The sequence below is a fragment of the Zootoca vivipara genome, chromosome 5 (assembly GCF_965207765.1).
Source record: "Zootoca vivipara chromosome 5, rZooViv2.hap1.1, whole genome shotgun sequence".
Lineage (NCBI taxonomy): Eukaryota > Metazoa > Chordata > Lepidosauria > Squamata > Lacertidae > Zootoca > Zootoca vivipara.
Window position 1 is genome coordinate 54181771 of NC_142588.1, and position 18405 is coordinate 54200175.

Consider the following 18405-nt stretch of genomic DNA (forward strand, 5'->3'; position numbering starts at 1 on the left):
ATGTATAGAGAAATATACATAGCAATCTAGTGTACAGATATATGTATTTTAAATGTATTCCTTTTGTAAATGTATCATACAATGTATTCATGGTATCTTCCACATTCAGAATATAACTGTGGATATCAATGTAATAGAGTCATAGAGCTCTCTGCCCAGCTGTGGCAGTAAAACACTGATATATATTATCTGGTTACTTTTTTCTTTGTCACCTTTCTTCGAAGGTCCTTTCCTGACCTGCTCATTACATCCGTTTCTGTTCATAGCTGGCCTAAAATCGATTGTCTGATTACTGTCTTGGATATTGATATATAAGGGAAAGGGTGTGTTGCGCATGGATTGTGTTGGTGTTATGGGTTCACCTTGAGCAACCAGTGAAATGTGACAGAGGCCCCTACAATGCAGAAATGAATAAGAAGCATGACACTTCCCCTTTACCACCTGGGCTATTACAGTGGGACCACACATATTAAACGCTGATGCCCAGAACCATGAGTCCCAATCCCAGAGGTGATCTCTTCAACAACAGCCAACCCACTAGAAATTCAAATCAGACAAATTCAGGGATGATAGGTCTTTTAATGGGCATTAGGCAGGATAGTGAATTGAACCTCTCGGTTTACCAGAAATAAGAACGCTTCTACCAGGGAGGTGTCTATCACCACATCCTGCTTGTGAAATTCCAGGAGCATGAGATGGACCTTCTATGATCTGGCAAGCCACTTCTTGTGTTTTTACGGAACTGCCTCAGGCCCCAGGGGTCCAAAGATTCATTTATCATATTTGCTGATGTCAAGGCTGTTTCTATATCTCAGAGAGTACTGAGCTTGCTTTTAATTTATGAAATAAGAGGCAAACATGAAGGTCCTTTCTTCTCTAACCCTAAATGTGTGCGGGATTATTTGTGGTTAGTGAGCAGTGATGGAAGGGGACTCTGTGTATGCTCATTCTATTATTGCTCCTCATATTGTAGGACTCATATTTTAAAATGGTTGCAAGGCTAAATCCTGGAAATCTCTCACAAACGTGCTTTCTCTGAGTTCCTTGAAAAACATTGAGACCTATAATTTGTCTTCATGTGTCCTTACCTTGAACTGGAGTCTCATAAAGTAAATAAGTCTTTTTATCTTACCCTGATTTCATAGCATGGTCCAATCTGAGGTATCACCATATCGGTTGTGGTTTCTGCCATGCACCCTTGGTGTCCTCTAGAACATCACTCCTTTGCAGTCAAAAATAGTTGTTAATGTGAGAAGAATCCCCCCCCATAAAGTTACAACAATGTTCCAGCACAACCCAAAGAGGCTGTCGTGGATTCTTCCATGGTTTGCAGGGGGGAAGTTGAGCATACTATCTCCATATAGCAGTGTTAATTGTTCTAAAAGGAGGCCCATTGGATAAATGCATTTGGTTTTCATGCATTACTAGATGGACGCCTCTTAGCTTCTACTTGAACACAATACAGTTTGTGTTTCCGCTAGTATATCTTTTCAGTTGGAACTTACTGTCCAATCCTGCAGATGTCAGCAATATGGCCCATTGAGTTCACTGTTGGGTATATATAGGATTGCAGCCTTAATGATCTTCAGGCCCAATTCTGTTCAGAAGCCTTCAACTCTTTGCCTCCAGAATAACACTCCCATTAATTTTTCTGGCACAACTTCAGAGAAAGTCTCCCTGATAAGTCCTTACTGTGGAAAGGTTTGCAGCGGCATAAATAGGAACTTATTTCCCAATGCTAGTTTTAAAATCTTCATCATATATTCATTCACAATTTGTATCCTGCTTTTCCTTCCAGGAACCCAGGGTGGCAAACGTCAAAACAGCAGAGTTCTAAGGCAGAATTTGAAGTTAATACCAGTTAAGGGACCCAGGTGGCGCTGTGGTTAAACCACTGAGCCTAGGGCTTGCTGATCAGAAGGTCGGCGGTTCGAAAGCTCCCGTTGCTCGGTCCCAGCTCCTGCTGCTCTGGTTTGCCAGAAGCTGCTTTGTCATGCTGGCCACATGACCTGGAAGCTATACGGCGGCTCCCTCGGCCAATAATGCGAGATGAGCGCGCAACCCCAGAGTCGGTCACGACTGGACCTAATAGTCAGGGGTCCCTTTACCTTTACCAGGCCTTCAGGGGTCTTTAAAAGCATGTTGTAAACTTCATTGGCCCTTTGGTCACTTGTGGGGTGGGGGGATAATCATTTGGCTTCCCTACAAGAAAATATTAACACGTAACAAGACCAAAATCATGGGAAACATCCAGGGCTTAGTCTTCTGTCTATTGCCATCACAGTCATAAGGAGAACCCAGGAAGAGCCTTGAGTCTAGACCAGGCATCCTCAACCTTCAGCCCTCCAGATGTTGTGGACTACAATTCCCATCATCCCTGGCCAATGGTCCTGTTAGCTAGGGATCATGGGAGTTGTAGGCCAAAACATCTGGAGGGCCGCAGATTGGGGATGCCTGGTCTAGACAAACATTCAAGTACTGTATTCTACTATACTTCATCACCGGAGACATGGAACTTAAATACTGTCTTGAATGTCTTGTTTCATCCTAGCCCATTCACCCCTCTCCAAAATCCTGTATGGCAGAATTTGAGAGAAGACTAGACTGGGAAATAACCTTTCTGTGCTCTAGACTAGGGATGGGGAACCTTTTGCCCTGCCCACCTTCCATGCTGGCTGGGGCCGATGAGAGACAGAACCCAACAATATCTGTGAGGGCACAGGTTCCCAATTCCTGTTCTGAATTATAGATTATTACTGTTCTGTGATGAAGACGTCCTAAGTTTATTCAGCACAGGCTCGTCTATAATGCTGTCTGCTGAACAGACACTGCCACTCTAGATTTTTCATTTCCACTTCTTAATTTTACATTTTATGATTTGGCAAACTTTGGAGATCAAATATGGCAATGGCTGGTTGCTAGATTTCAACCCACAAATCTTATTGTTGCCAGAAGAAAGAATATAAGGATTTATTGTTGTGCTTTTATTATGTTAACTCTGTACACTCCCTTAAGATTTTGTGAAAGGCTGTCTAGTTTTTTTAAAACTATAAATAAATATTTATTAAAAAAATAAAATAAAAGAATAGTTTGAAACTCTGGGTTGGCTTGGGGGCGGGGGCGGTGCCAGATACAAACACAGATGGAGCCAGTAAAAAATGTTGCCTATAGAAAACAACTGTGGAAGCAGGAACAGCTATGAAACACATACGAAGATATCCTAAAGTGGTCAGTCAACATAGTTAATGCACAGCTGCCTTCATCCCTTGTGGTGGAGGAGCCAGCAAAAAAATAAATAAGACAGGCAAAGAGTGAGCTAAACATTCAATTCAGGAAGGGACCAAAGTTCCAGAGTAGAGCGCGTGCTTTCTATACAGGTCTTTAAGGTGCTACTGAAGGAATTTTTTAATAGGACTTCTCAGGGTCAGTCCCAACTTGAACGGCCTAAGCAAGGCAAGAGGTAACCCGCCCCATAGTTCTTGGAGGTCCACAGTGGAGAGTTCTTCGCGGGCTCGCGGAAGCTCCATGCCTCCATTTGCTCCAAATGTCTCGGGGCTTTGTTCCTCATCTCGTTTTCAGTTTACCCTGAATGCGTTCCCTGCCTAGTTTTATAACTTGAATAGCTTCGCCGGACGCCGGTAAGGAGAGGGCTGTAGACGTAACCAGTGCCGTACTACTTCAAACAGCGCCCGGCTGTGTTTGCACGCCTTATTATTTTAATAAGAGGGAGGGTCTGCTACTTTGGAACCAAGGCAGGCCAACAATCAAAGCGACGGTTCCGCAGCGCGTTAATAAGACGGTCCATCAATGAAATGTTATCTGATTTTCAGGATCGGGCAGTAATTTTCGCTCCCTCCCCCAGCTGCCTGGCGAACTACGCACAATAACTCCTCTAACGACGTCAGGTAGGGAGCTCTAAATCATATCCATGATGGGGGTTTTTTTTCCAAAATATTAGGATTCTCCATCAAATGTAGTCCGTGTACTGTACTTCTGACTAGGTCTCTTCTTTCATCAGATCCTCACTTTTCAAACAAGACAAAACTTAAAATTAGGGTGCACATTAGTTAAAGTGGTGATATTTTATCATTTTAGAGCTGGGAACACACTATACCTGTACCTTTAAGACCATTCCCCCCTCAAAGAATTCTGGGCACTGTAGTTTGCAAAGTGTTTCTGTTTAGCCCTCACTCTCAAATACAGAGCCCAGAATTCTTGGAGAGGAAAAGAAAGTGCTTTGAAAGCCCTTTTCAAGGCACAGCCCTGGTCTTGATTTTGAAGATGCGGCAATCCAACGGACGTTTGCTTACGATAAGTCTCGCGCATTTTAAGCACACCCCTCGCTTTCTGACCTTCAGAACAAAGCAGCAGTCTCTCTGCGGTGAACTTACGGGAGGAAAAGAACCAGAAAAGTCCTACAAATTGCATATGGACCTGGAAAAGCCTTGCTTCGTTCTAAGAGTGCGCACTTGTCCTCACAAGGACGGTGGGGAAGAAAAGCACGAGGCTCAGTCTAAAGCAACCCACGTTCAATAATTTTACGTATATTAGCACAGTATCTGTGCCAGTCTCCACTTGCCTTCAAGTGGAAATCCTGGATTTTTTTTTATTTGGGGGGGGGTGCGGTTGGAAGAATTGGAAGAACCCCAGCATGCATTCCCTCCATTTTCAACAGAGTGTGGGAAGCTACATACACCTGGAAAAAAATGTGTGAATAACGATATTTAAAAACGTAATTCACACGAGGAATGCTAAACAACATACAGAAGGGATTAGTTTTACTTCTACATACCGTAATGAAAGGCGGGGAGTTATCTTCAATCAATACAGAAATGTGCACCTTACCGTCTTTAATTAAAAGAGATTGTAATACGGTACATAGTCCTATGGACAGCTGAGAGCTTTGGACGATGGATTAGTTCATTCGCAGCTGATTAAGCGAGCAATTCTATACACATTTTCTTGGGACCAAGTCTCCTTTAACTGAATGGGACTTGCTTCTGAACAGACATGCCTAAACTTGCACTTGCAAAATGTAAGCTTTTTAATCGCAAATATCCGATTTTCTAGGGAAATGGATGTCCTGATTCAGGCAAGACAGTCTTTCAAAGGGTTACAAAAACCATTATTGTCCCCAGAATCACTTTTAAAGCCCTAAATAACTCTTAACTGTTTGAATAAGCTTGACCAAAAATTAATCGTCATAAATCGAGACAAGTTAATTCCCCATCACTTCCAAATCGCCCTAAATCAATTTATTTAGAAAGAGCACATGGCGAACTTCTAACAGTCCCTGAAAGTCAATGTAACATACTTCTGTCCCAGGGAACTTATTTAGTATGGGTGTGTTAGCTGACGCACATTCAAGTATTCTACTAAACTTCACACACCAGAAACCCACCCAAGTACTTTGAAACCAATCAGTTGGATGACGATGGTTGGGAATGCATAGGCTGCCTGAAATCCTCTGAATTTCGGACTGTCACCAGTCTATTGTAAGCAGAGAGGCTCTGACAGAATGAACGCTGCCAGCTCCGCTAGCTGAGGAGCAACCTGCTTTTGATCATTCCTGTCTAGGTGGAAGAGATTGGACCAACCGACGGACGGACAGGGCATCACTTCCGGTTCTTACTATTCCCCCAATTGCCAGCAGCTGAATTCCAGGCAGGGCTTCATTCACAAGTCCCTCAGGGGTTGCATTGCCAAGGCAGAATCAGGCACCGCCTCTGAGCCATTTTGCTCAATTCCTTATAGTACTGTTCGGCCCGCTCTGAACTGGGATTAAATACTGTTCTGTTTAAATTCGGGGTTTGTTTTCATATTGACGTCGATAAACTCGGGATTTCTTTCAACCAACTAAATCTTCCTTCCTGCACACCTGGCATGAAATCATTCCCTCTGCATCACTTTTCCTGGGCGCTTGGTCTGCCATCACCTGCCTTTTTAAGGACTCTCCTGTCAACAGGAGCCTGGAGCCTTAAATAACCACGGAGCAGGCAGGTGTGGCTTGGGCTGCGTCCACACTATACATTTAAAGCGCTTCTCCCGCCTCCAAAGAATCCTGGGAGCTTTCCTTTGTTAAGGGTGCTGGTCTGGAAACTGTAGCTCTGTAGTGGGCAAGCTACATCCCCCAGGGTTCTTTGGGGTGGGTGCTTTAAATGCATGGGGCGTACTCAGCCTTCTTCTCTCACCGCTGAAACTGAAGCACCATATGCCAAACTTCTATTGCGAAGCCCTCGCATTTATTGATGTACTGTATCTATATCCCGTCCTTCCTCCAAGGAGCCCAAGGTGGCATTCATGATGCTCCCCTATTTTATCTTCACAACAGCCCTGCAGCGTAGGTTAGGCCTAGAGACAGTGGCTGGACCAAAGTCACCCAGGGAGCTTCATGATTGGAGGCAGTAGGCTTCTGAAAACCAGTTGCTGAAAACCGAAGGCGAGGAGAATGTCCTTCTCGCGGGCTTCTCATAGGCATCTGGTTGACCACTGCGAGAACAAGATGCTCAACTAGATGGATCATTGCCATGATCCAACAGGTTCTCCTTGTGTCCTTGGGGCTGAATAGGGATTTGAACTCCGGTCTCCCAGGTCCAACAGTCGGTCCACTACACATCACTGGCTCTCACTTGTTTGGGCCACTTCTTGGAGCTTGGAAAGTAGCATTGCCATCGCTTTCCTGGTCCTACTGCTATGTCTTGATTAGCAGTGCTGACCCACTGATATGGAGCCGATGAAACTCGTGGGATGGAGATAAAATGACCGGGAACGCCTCCACGATTTTATGTCTTAGTTTCCGACTCCTGTTGAAGTCATAGGATTGGGGCCAGAAAGATATACTAAGCAGTCCTGGACGAGAAGTTCACTTCCCAGGAGTATCAAATGGCCGCTGTTGCCTGGTAAGAGGTACAGATTTGGGGTGGTCAAAATAAATGGTATCCATGACAGAATCTCAGTGATGGAGAAGATTTGCTTAAATACTGCTACTAGAAATTCGCTAATGATTGAGAAGCGTTGAGAAGAAGTTGAGAGGCGGTGGGGGGGTGGTCTTTAGAAGCTTCAGATAAAATCTGAGTAGGGTTGACAAGTGATCTAATATTTTTTAGAAGATGAGCCATTTCATTGACCGATTAAAATACCGGAGGATCTCAGCGGCGAAGATAAGGACCACTGGTCTAAACGGTACGGGCATATCATGTGTTCATCGGGAAAATCTTTCTTAAACTCCTTATAAAAGTACCGAGAGAGAGAGATTATTTACAACTAAACCACTTCGTGTTTTTTTTTTAAATCTGTCTGACTGTGATATATTAGCTAATCATAGGAATGATCTATCGGTGTTGTCACAGGAGTAAGCAGAATCCTTCATTGGTTCAGTTGGGTCATTTTAGAATCTGGACGAATCTGGGCTTAATGGTTTTAGGCATTACTTCACTCCCTTCAAAATGCGGTCAGCCAACCCCGCTCAGTTTATCAACGTTTGTGGAAGGCTACGGTAAGGCATAGCCCCATTCTACTCCCATGTAATCCTTGTTTATCTTTATTGCCCTTTCAGTTCATGCTCACCGCAATCCACGAGCTCCTTGAATCTAGACTAGGCTCTCACTGAGATGGCAAATGTGTGTTGAGGCTGTACCACTTCAGACTGCAAGTGGGCGCTCACGCACCTGAATGCTCCTTCATTAAAAAATAAGGTTCTCCAGTCTCTCTTGTTATGTGTTTTCTAATACCTTCCTTCCATCTACCTCTGAAGAGTCGAGAAGCCATCATCACTCCCCCCCTCAAGGAGTAGGAGAAGCCATGCCTTTGGGAGCATGCAAATATGCCAGCATCCACGTGAAGTGGTACAGCCCTGACCAGGAAAAGCTATTTTACATGATACTGCTGCTTGTGGAACTTTACCCTTCGGGGCGGGGAGTGTGTTGCCCAACGCTTGTTTTGGAAACTTAAACATGACGTGTACTGTGGTCCGCAAAAAGCTTTCGCTACAAGACTCTGTACTGTTTTCTGTTTATTTGGTTTTGCTACAACAGACTAAGACGACCCACCCTTCTGGAAATTGTTCCAAGCTGCCCAATAAATAAATCCATGGCAGAGGCAGGATCCGAACTGCTGTCTCCCGCTGATTGAACCGGATTGACTAGACCAAAAACGCCGCCGTTCCAAGGCACGTGGCCCTTGCGTGCTTGGTTGACTTTTACCTGCCTGGTATATTTCCGTGCGGCCGGGGCGCCTCCCTCTCCAGACACAAAAGGCATTCCTGCGGAGGCGCACACTTGCCCCGCGCGTCCAAAGCACAAACAACCGAGCCCATCTATCAAAGAAGGAGAGAGAAGGCAAGGATTAAGGAGCCCTAAGTAACTTGATTCCCCCTCTCCATCTACTCTTGCTTCGGCTGCCCAAATAGCAACAGCAGGCACGCCAAATATCTCCATCTCAAAAAATGATACCTTTGATGTACTGAAACAGATGTAAAAGGTTAGGCCGTGGAACCTGTGCATCTGCTTACAGGCATCAGCCATTAAGGGGAGAGGGGTCGGGGGTCAGATTATGTAACGATCCAAAGGAAGCGTCCAGTATTGGCCATGAGGACCGCTTTGGAAGCGCGACCCTGGGGGTGTACAAGTATGTGTGGCTCTACCCCGCAAGCGTGGCTCGGTTTTCTAAGGACCGCTGCAGGTGTGCTCTAGGAGATTGCGGGTGCTGGCAGTGTGGAGTGTGTGATAACATTGTCTTCCGTGAAGCTGTGTGCAAACGTTGGTGCGCAGGTCACGTGCGTAATGGGCGTAGGTACCGTAATAGGGGATTTATTGTGGGTGGGTATGTATGGTGACACTGTTTTCCAACGATGCGGCTACAGCTATGTATTTCTGAAAGGGGGCGGGGGTTCTGAGAGAAGTTATACCACTTGGATATAATGCATGTATATAATGTTCGTTTGTAACAGTGGGTGTATTTACACACATACGTGTACATATGTGTGTGTGTGAGTGTGCGCATATCTCGCACACATGCCTGCGGACAAAGCTATCAGCACAATCCCATTCAAATTCATCTGGAGATATTTCCATAGGATTGCAGCCCTGCAGCGAATCTCTAAATTATCTTAACTCCGAAGTACATTTGGAGTGGTGGGAACTTAAATATGCGTAGGAGTGCAACGTTGATGCCTTTGCTACTGATCCAGCTACCTAGGTGTGAATTAAACAATGTGTGGTTCAGATAGGGTCTCTCTCTCTCTCTCTCTCTCTCTCTCTGTGTGTGTGTGTGTGTGTGTGTAACTACAACAAGAAAGAGAGATGCGACTTCAGCTTCAACCCCAGAATCCGAATGAGGGGAAGGAGAAGAAGAAGAAAAAAAGCGCCTTCCCTTTCAACAGGGACTCATGCATCAAACTTCAATTTTCCGGACGATTGAATTAGTGATTTTTTTTTCCTCCTGAACTAAAATACACTTAAGTCTTTGGGATTAATTACCACGTTCTGGTCTCTCAGACGGTAGTATTAGTTATCGTTGCCACGTCTGACATCAACCCTGACACCTCATAAAATAAGGAACTGAATTTCACTGACTCAACCGTCTCCCTCAGCCCCGCCAGAAGGGAGGGACGCGGGGAGAAGTGAGGTGGGGGGGGGGTTCCTCACTGTTACCTTTGGGAGCCCAATGCGAAGCCAACCAACAAAGGCGAGCTTTTGAGACAGCAGGAGGCAAATTCCGGTCTTCCCTCGGCTCCCAAAGTGCAGGAAGGAGGGGGGGCCTAAGGATGGTCCTAAATTAAGGCTGAGGTGTGTGTGTGTTTGTGTAAGGGAGGTGAGGGGTGGGGCGCTCCAGGTGGGCGGCGCGCTCCCCCCGCAAAAGAAAGGGAACGAGCCGAGCTGCAGTAGGATCAGATCTGCACATTTCCGGGGCCAGGAGAGGATTGGACAGTGTCAGCAAAACACGGGGGCGTTTCCGGCAAACATTTGTCGCCCCACGTGCGAGCGCACACACGAGCGAGTTTAAAGAACCAGGCAAAATGTTGGTGATGGTGGAAGAATAATTATGGGAAGGCACGCGATTCTCATGGGTTATGGAAAGGGGTCAGAATAAAACGGGGGTTGGGGTCCACCTGGAGGGTTTCTTTGTTTGATTATCTCTCCGGATGCGCCCGAAGCATGTCCGGATTCGCACTCAGCACCGCCGCCCCGACTCCCACACTCCCACCACGGCAGGAGGGCGAACCCGGCGCCAGCTCGGAAAAGCGCACCTGCTGGTGACTAACAACACCCAACGCGGATTCCGTTGGCTAAACACGCGCTCCCAACACGGAATCGGGAGCTAATCTAGCGCGTCCTACAAGCGCAAATGACCCCCCAGCCTGCCGCTTCGCCGAATGGCGCGACGCGAGGGGGAAAGCCCGGGTCCAGATGACACTCGCGCGGCAGGCCTCTTGTCCCGCCTCGCTCCCCCAGGGCTCAGGACAGAGCAGGACAGCGCCCCTAAAAGAAGAAATTTGGGATGGGGGAATTGACATGACAGACAGCTAGAGGGAGACTAGCTCAGCCCTAGCGGTCTGGAAACTTCAGAGAAATTACAGTAGGATCTATGGCATAGGGATAACAGGGAGGCGGTAAAGGGGGAGGGAATTAAGGAGGGAGGGAGGTCCCAGCAACACAGTTGCGCCCCTCCGGAATTAATTTTTTGACAGGCTTATTTTTCCTGTAAATAATAGTTGCTCCTGGCTATGCAACATTGCATAGGAAGTAGAGTTGCGTATAACTTTAAGGATTCAGTCGTTGGCACCCTCGCGTAGCAAGGCCTCCTTTGACCAAAGTCGGGGTTAGTTCTGAGTCAAGACACAAAGGAGCCAGCTTGCAAGCTTGCAGCGCTAGGCAGACACTTGGAAAGGTTTGGGTCCTGGTGTCAGACTTGCTTGGTTTCAAATACTTTATATCACGGAGAGGTGCCATCTTTGGGGCTTAAAAAGCACCCCCTCCCTGATTATTCAGAAGTCTGCCCAACTTACCCGAATGGGGCTTACTCCCTAGTAATCGCCCAAAGGGATGCAGCCTAAAACTCACCGCCCCCTCCGCCCCCAAGACCGACTCTCTCATTTCTGATAACATTGTGTGTCTCTGCAATTCCAAGACTGCCAAGTTTTCTTCGTGCTAATTAATAGTGAAACCAGGCATCCGCTCTTCTTAATCAGAAAGATACCTATTCCGTTAGACGTGTACAAATTCTTTCTAAAAACAAACATCCATTAAAATATGATCGGGTTTTGTTTTGGATTTTTTTTAAAATGCCGGATCGCCCCACCGTTCGTCTTCCCCCCCCCCCGCACTTTCCCCGCCGTCCCTCTTTTGGCGAGAGATAAAAGTCTCCCTTGCTCGGGGCTTTTGTGTCGAGTGGTGATTTCATCAAATGTCCACTCGGCTTTGGCACGTCTGGGTGTCAAGATGTCTCTTGTTTCGCCTGGAACACCCCTTTCCACAAAACCCCGTCTGTCTCGGAAAATATACAACCTATCAAGCTCCAAGTTGGGGCTACCGGAGAGAAAGAGAGATACAATATACCCCGAGAAGGAAACATGTATCGCTTTTGTCTGGTTATAATTTTTCCTCCCGGTTTGCGGGGTTAAGTCTCAAGAGTAACAACTGCGACGAGACAAGAGAGAGCAGCCACGGCTCCTTCCACCGAAGGGCCAAGACGACCGGGTTTGATCAGAAGTGGCATCGATTCAAATTCGGCATGTATTTAAACCATCGTGTCCCCCCATCATCATCATTTTTTTAATCAGCCCTTTCCATTAAAAGCAGAACGCGGGGTGAAAAATACCACACAGCAAGAAGATCAATCCCTTGCTCTAACCGTCTGAGCTCTGAAAAGTCTTATTCCATCTAAGCTAGAAGAACAGTCTGAAAACCAGGAAGCTTTAAAGACCCATTCGCGAGTAAAGAATGGAGAGCCTTGCCTGGGCTTTTCCCTCTCTCGACCCCTAACCTGGTCAGGCGGGAATCTGTCCCCCACTGGACGCGGTGGGGCTTCCGGGGAATCGTGTGTCGCGCTTTGAAAGCTTGTTGACAAACCCAGCAAAGCGATCTGCAGTCAACAATCGGCCCCGTCTTTTTCTGGCCAAATTAACATGCTGCAAGAAAGGGGGGGAACCCCAAGCTAAAGAAAGCAGCTCTCTGGCTTGTAATGCCACGTGTGGCAAACTTGTGTGGTGCTTCTCTGGCTCCATCCATCTCTTGCGTTTGAACACTGGAGTCAATAGCTCACAAGTCCAAATGAACTCCGGTGTTATCCTACCCTCTCCCCAACCCAACACCTCCTCTCTCTCTCTCTCTCTCTCTCTCTCTCTCTCTCTCTCTCTCTCTCTCTCTCTCTCTCTCTCTCTCTCTCTCCCCCTTCAACCTCTCTATTTGAAAACAAAACAAAAACACATTTCCTTGCTTACATTGACTTGCATCAGTTTTTGCAGCCTCATTAAATCTATTCGAAGACAAAAGGATAAAAAGCTCGGGAGGTGGGGCGGGGGGGGGCAGAGAAGAGAAAGAGAATCCGGAGGGGGAGGGTAGGGTAAGAGCAAATAAAGAAAACAAATAAAGCCCTTTAACTAGATCTTCACATAAATGTCACAGTTTCTCAGCCTTTTACGATTTGCCTGCTTAGCATAAAAACACTTAAGGACAAGATTGAAGGCTTTGCGTGATATCTGGACAGAAGTCAAACAAATCCATTGCAAACAGACCCCCTCACCCCCTTTAAAGGGGTGGGTGGGAGACAAGTGCTCTCCCAAATAATACTAAAGAAAGTGCCTTTCATTGTAATTCATAGACTTGTTCCAAATGCCAAGAGAGAAAGGAGAAGAATGGGCGCCGCGTCTAAAGGCGCAGATGCCCCAGCGCAGGGGAGGAGGGGGCGATGGAAGTGGGGGGCGGAGGGAGGAAAGGGAGCTCCACTCCCATTATTGTGGAGTTAAACAGTGGAAGGGAGGGTTAACCTAATCCATCAAATTGTCTGGAAATTGTGAGGAAAATTCAAAAACCATATGGTCTCCAAGCGGTTCGGTCCTTTTTGCGACCGAGGCGCACGCTTGTTTCAGCATGGCGAGCCGCAGGAGGCAGAGCATGCTCCATTGTCGCTTGTCACTTCACAGAAGAGGCCTCATTTGTCCCCAGTTTTCATGCTTTACGCTAAAAATTACAACGCCATCCATTTTCAAAGAGGAGAAAGATTGATTTCGCCTCGGAGAAACTGGCCGCCAAAAAACGCTCTACCCCCCCCTCCAAGCCACGCTGTCCCCCCTCTCGTCGCCGGAACCCAGTTCCTTCTCCCAACCCCACCTCCCCCCCCACTCCTTTAACTAGGCCACTATGTTCACCAGATTTGTGCTTCTCACATAAATTTTACCAAGAATAGGGAAACACCACGTTGGTGGGTCAAAAAGGCAGAGCGCGGTATTTGGGGGGAAAGGAAGATACACGTTTAGAAAGACATAAAGAGGAGCTGTAAATTAAATTAGCATTTGGTACATACGCGTTAGTAAAGAAAGCAAAATTTACCTGAATGTTTTTTTGTGTGTGTGTGTGTGTGTGTGGTTTTTTTGGCAGCTCTGCAGAAAAAAAAAAATCCCCGGTTTCTCTCTTCCCTTTGCAGTCCCTGCTCGCGCCCCCTTAAAACAAGCAATTCTAACATGTTACTTTAATTTTCTTTATGAACACTGGACGATTCCGCCATGATTTAGGGATAGTTCTCAATTATTGTTTGTTTTTTAATGTTGTTAGATGCAAACTGAGGGAAGGGTTCTTATCTATGTGTGCTACATATGAAACGCGTATATATGCAAAACACGGATGTATTGCTGCTTAACCGTGTTTTCTATATAGACTATATTCTGGAATGGAAGTGGACGGACACACACACGGCTTTATAAGCCATTTTTATAGCCACGGATGCTTCTGGATTTGGTGACTTACACGCCTCACCAGCCTTATTACAAGATAACGCCCCCACCCCAAAAAAGAAATACAGTTTCAGCTCTAAGTAGATTTCTACGTGTAGCTTGTATGAAATGCAGATTTCCTGCTGTCAGTTCAGCCACCTCAAAATGCTGGCAACTTGGTGACACCCAAAGCTGATACACATTTGTTTCACTCCCCAAATGAGGAAAGCAACATTATATATATTCTAAAGACTTTCATTCCCAAAGAAAACCTTAAAAAGTATATATTAAAATTGCAAAGGTTTTATTGTGTCGGAAAAAGACTTGTCTGTACAACTCTAAGAGACAAGATATAAAGCAACATCGTCCCTGTTGTAACTTAAATAAGCAGGCCTTAAAAAATTATTTTTACAGATCAAAGAAAAACATTTCAAACCTGTACATTTGTATTTATAGCGTTAATATTCCCATCTGTTGATGGCTGGATCTGTTCTTCATTATTGTTGATATTATCATTTTGAGCAGCGGTATTAGTCTTATTATTTCGGTAGCATGCAAAATAATTCTAAAAAAGAGTAAAAAATAAGTCTAGATTCTTTTCTTAAAACTACCTTCATATAAAAATATGAAAGGTAGCTTTCTTTTTCCTTTTTAATAAAAGCACAACAATAGCAGTAAATGGTAAAAAATAGCTTTTAATTGGTAAAACGAGGCAGAAATCTCATTGGAGACCAAGTCCTAGGCGCTGGGGGTGGGAAAGAAAGTATATATTTTAAACTTGCGATAGAACCCAAACCCCCACGATATCCCAGAAAAAAATAAAATTGAGAATTAAACAACCAAACAAAAAAGCCAAATAAAACAGGGTGGGGAAGAATCGTGCATATAGGGAGCATGCGAGCAAAAGGAACCACGGTTTAACTTAATTCTCACATAAAGTGAATTTTGAAAACCTTTCAAAACAACCGTCTAACCAAACATCAATGAGGTGGCATTTACTCCAAGGTTAAGAGTTCTTTTATAAACAACAAAAAGTATATCGTTATTATTATTCTTTTTTTTTAAAAAAAGGCAAACCCTCAAAAAAAGAAAATACCCAATAGATATGCTTAAATATTTATACAGAAGCTATCCATAATTGCACCGTTCCAAAAAAAAAAAAGTGATAGCCACCTGGTTTGGCAGCCGTTGGGATATTGTTTACTACTTTAATAATAATAATTAACAATAATTGTGATTCTTTTATATTGCTTATTGCTTTTGTTGAAAAGAAACCGCCTTTACTGAGTCGCCAAGGAAGCTGATTTGCAGTTCCCCCTAAAGTCCGGCGTGGGGTTTTTTGTTTGTTCTGTTCTGTTTATTTATTTTTTATCCCCGGGTGATGAGGAGGGCGCAGGAGCGGACACTTTTTCTCCTTGTGTCTTGGTGGAAGGGAGCGAGAGGAGAAGGAAGGCGGGGAGGAAGAGATTTGTCAATTTCTTAGTTTGTTTTTGTTTGCGGGGCAAAAGAAGGGCGGGAGAGAAGAGGGGGAGGAAGAGGAGGAGGAAGAAGAGGAGGAAGAAGAAGCAACCACCACCCCTCAGTCATCCACGTCAATTTCCACGTCTTCGTCTTCCGAGCAGTCTTTGCTGCTGCCCGGCTGGTCCGTGAGCGGGGAGCCGGGGGAGAGCTGGAGGTGGCTGTTGCTGCCTTCCAGTCCATGTTTGGGGAGGGCAGGCGAAAGGGAGCGCGACTTCGCTCTCCCTTCGGGGGTCGACTCCAGCTCGGCAATGGCTACCAGATCCACCTGGGTGCTGGGTCCCAGTTTCTTGGCAGACTCCACGTCTGCTTTCATCTCTTCCAGGTCCCGCTTGAGCTTGGCCCTGCGATTCTGAAACCACGTTATCACCTGCGCATTGGTCAAGCCCAGCTGCTGCGCTATCTGGTCTCGGTCCGCGGGGGACAAGTATTTCTGGTACAAAAAACGCTTTTCCAGTTCGTAGATCTGGTGGTTTGTAAAGGCCGTCCTAGACTTCCTCCTTTTCTTGGGAGTTTGCCTCTGGCCAAATATAGTCATCCCATCCCTTCCTGAAAATAGGCAGAATAAGGCTTTTCAGTCTCACGCTCACCCCACCCACAGGCAGCCCAACGAGACTTATCCAGTCTCTCTCTCTCTCGCTTGCTCTCTCCCAGGCCACAAAGCTATAGGAAGCCATCTGGCACCCCAAAAAACACCAGCAGGCCCCTCTTGCCATCTTCCTCCTCCCCTCTCCTTATTCTGGGGTTCCCTTAACTGCATTGGAAGAAGGGAATTTAAAATCAAAACAAGCCACCGATTCAGCCGGGAGGACTCCCACCCCAGAAGAAGGGAAGTAGGCCTCTACTACAGTATTCCCCCCAGCATCTTAATGGCCATGGGGACTTGATGGAGGCCGGAGGGAAGGATAATTTGGGCGGGTGGGTGGAGGGGGGAACGGAAACAGACTGGGTGCACAAACCAGGCTGCAGTAGTCACACCGATTTCACGCGTGGGCTGCCTCCTCTCTAAAGACATAGTTTGCGCGTGGGGGAGGGGGGAGGGCAAGAAACCGCAGAGCGTTTGCGGGATTCCTCTCAAAACGGCCCGGCGTGGCTGTGGGGGCCAGAGATGGGGCTGCCCCTTCTTGTCCAGACCAGAACCCGCATCTGTGGTCCTCCCTAAGCCCCCGCCGCGCCTCCATCCTCAAAGCACCTGGCAGGTGAAGTTCTCCGCCGATGCTCTCCACAAACGCGCCACCATCTCTCTCCCCTCACAACACCCCCCCCCCCCAGCTAGAAGGCAGGCAGGGAAAGGGGGCAGGCAGCTCGGCAAGCAGCTAGCCCCTGATCAGCCGGAGCTGCGTGCGGCGGGTCTTACCTTCGGCGGCTTGCAGGACGCTGACTTCGAGCCCCTTGAAGGTCTTGCTGGCCAGCTCCTCGAGGGCGCACAGAGGCGACGTTTGCGAGAGCAGCGCCCGACTGGAAAGGGGCAGGGCGGCCGGAGGGTGCTTCTCGGCGGCCGAGAGCAGGTGGGCAGTCCCGCAGATGGTGTAACTTCTCCGCACCGAGGGCTTGTTGAGGATGTCCTCGATGCTGAAGGGCGTCAGGGGCTTGTTGGAGTTGGCCGGCGGAGGCAAGTGGTCCAGCGGGCTTCTCCGGCGCTCCTCCACCGAGGCGGCTTTGCCGTCGTCTTTGGAAGTCATGCTTGGTGGGCGTCGGGGATTCCGGCTCCTTCCCCACCGCAGCACCCCCTGTGCCCCCTTCCTACTCTCGCTCTCCGCTCTTTGCCTGAAATGACCTCCCTTGCTTTTCTGCAGTCGCCAACGCAGAGCAACCGAAAAAGAGGAGGGGAGCAAAAAAAAGAAACCGAGCAAAAAAAATTAAAACAGAACACCCCCTCCAAAAAGACTCCCCAAAACTTCAGGTCCTCAACTCCACCAGGAGGCAGGTCTGCTGGCCCTGGAGAGAGAAGAGGGAGGACGGGGCCAAGGAGGGCGGTGGGAAGCCGTCCTTGGACGGCCAGGCAGGGTCCGCAGTCCTGGCTGGGAAAGAGGTGGCCGAGGCGCTCCTGTCCCACTTTATTTCTCTCGCCTCTCGCTTCTCTTCCCAGCTGCTATTTTAGGAGACACCCCCCAAATCGTCCCAGATCTGTCTTTCGCCCCCCCAGCTCGCCCTCTTCCCCCAGCGAAATCCGGAGGGGGGGGCTCCTCCAGAGCGAGGGAAAAGCGAGAGGCGCCGGAGAACCTCTTTTCCTCGGGCTGGGGGGAGAAAAAAAGACGGCGAGAGGCAGAGGCGAGGTAATTGACTCTTGCTAACAAGTTATTGTTGATTGGGAGGCGATCCCTTCGCCTCAATGACACTTTTCGCCCCCTCTCGCTCTGCCTGTCTCTTTCTAGCTCCCTCTCTCAAGTCTGGCCAATGCAGGCTCTTGCAACTTGGTTAGGCCATTAATTGGGAGGCGGATGGTAGGTGGAGCCCACTTGAATTATAATGTCGAAATACACTTGTCATATTCTGTCCCCACTATTTGCTTGGACGTATGTATTTTAAAATTACATTACAGCCAGGCTTTATTGCATCAGGATAATACAGTGTGCTTGGAGGAAAAATTAAATAACCCTCCAAAATCCCATCAATAGTTCCTTTCCAGATTCCCCCCTCCCGACTTCGATTATGATTATGATTAATCTTTTTTTCTTTTTTAAATATTATTTCTAACCAGAGGCAGAAGGAACGAACAGATCACCAGGTAAGGGAAATCTTTTGTTCAAAATCTTATCCTAATCTTTTCTGTATTTTTTTCGCTGTTCCCCTTTCCCCCCCCAAATAATTGCACTTTATTCTTCGAAGTTTTAATTCCATACCTTTAATTCGGTACTTAAATGGTTGTGGCTAATGTCTTAAAAAATAAATAAATACCCGTCTGGTTAGCAGGCGGCAAACACCTATGATATAAACTTTTTGTACTGCTTTTTCTTTCC

General features: G+C 46.9%; 1 protein-coding gene across 1 annotated transcript; it reads right to left on the reverse strand.

Moving 5' to 3' along the window:
• Positions 1-14217: 14217 nt before the first annotated feature.
• LBX1 (ladybird homeobox 1) lies at positions 14218-17278 on the reverse strand. Its single transcript, XM_035133884.3, has 2 exons — positions 16803-17278; positions 14218-15994 (listed from the first exon to the last, which is right to left on the reverse strand). Exons 1-2 carry the CDS (start codon positions 17125-17127, stop codon positions 15507-15509), a joined length of 813 nt encoding a protein of 270 aa, XP_034989775.1. The 5' UTR covers positions 17128-17278; the 3' UTR covers positions 14218-15506.
• Between the last annotated feature and the right edge of the window lie 1127 nt (positions 17279-18405).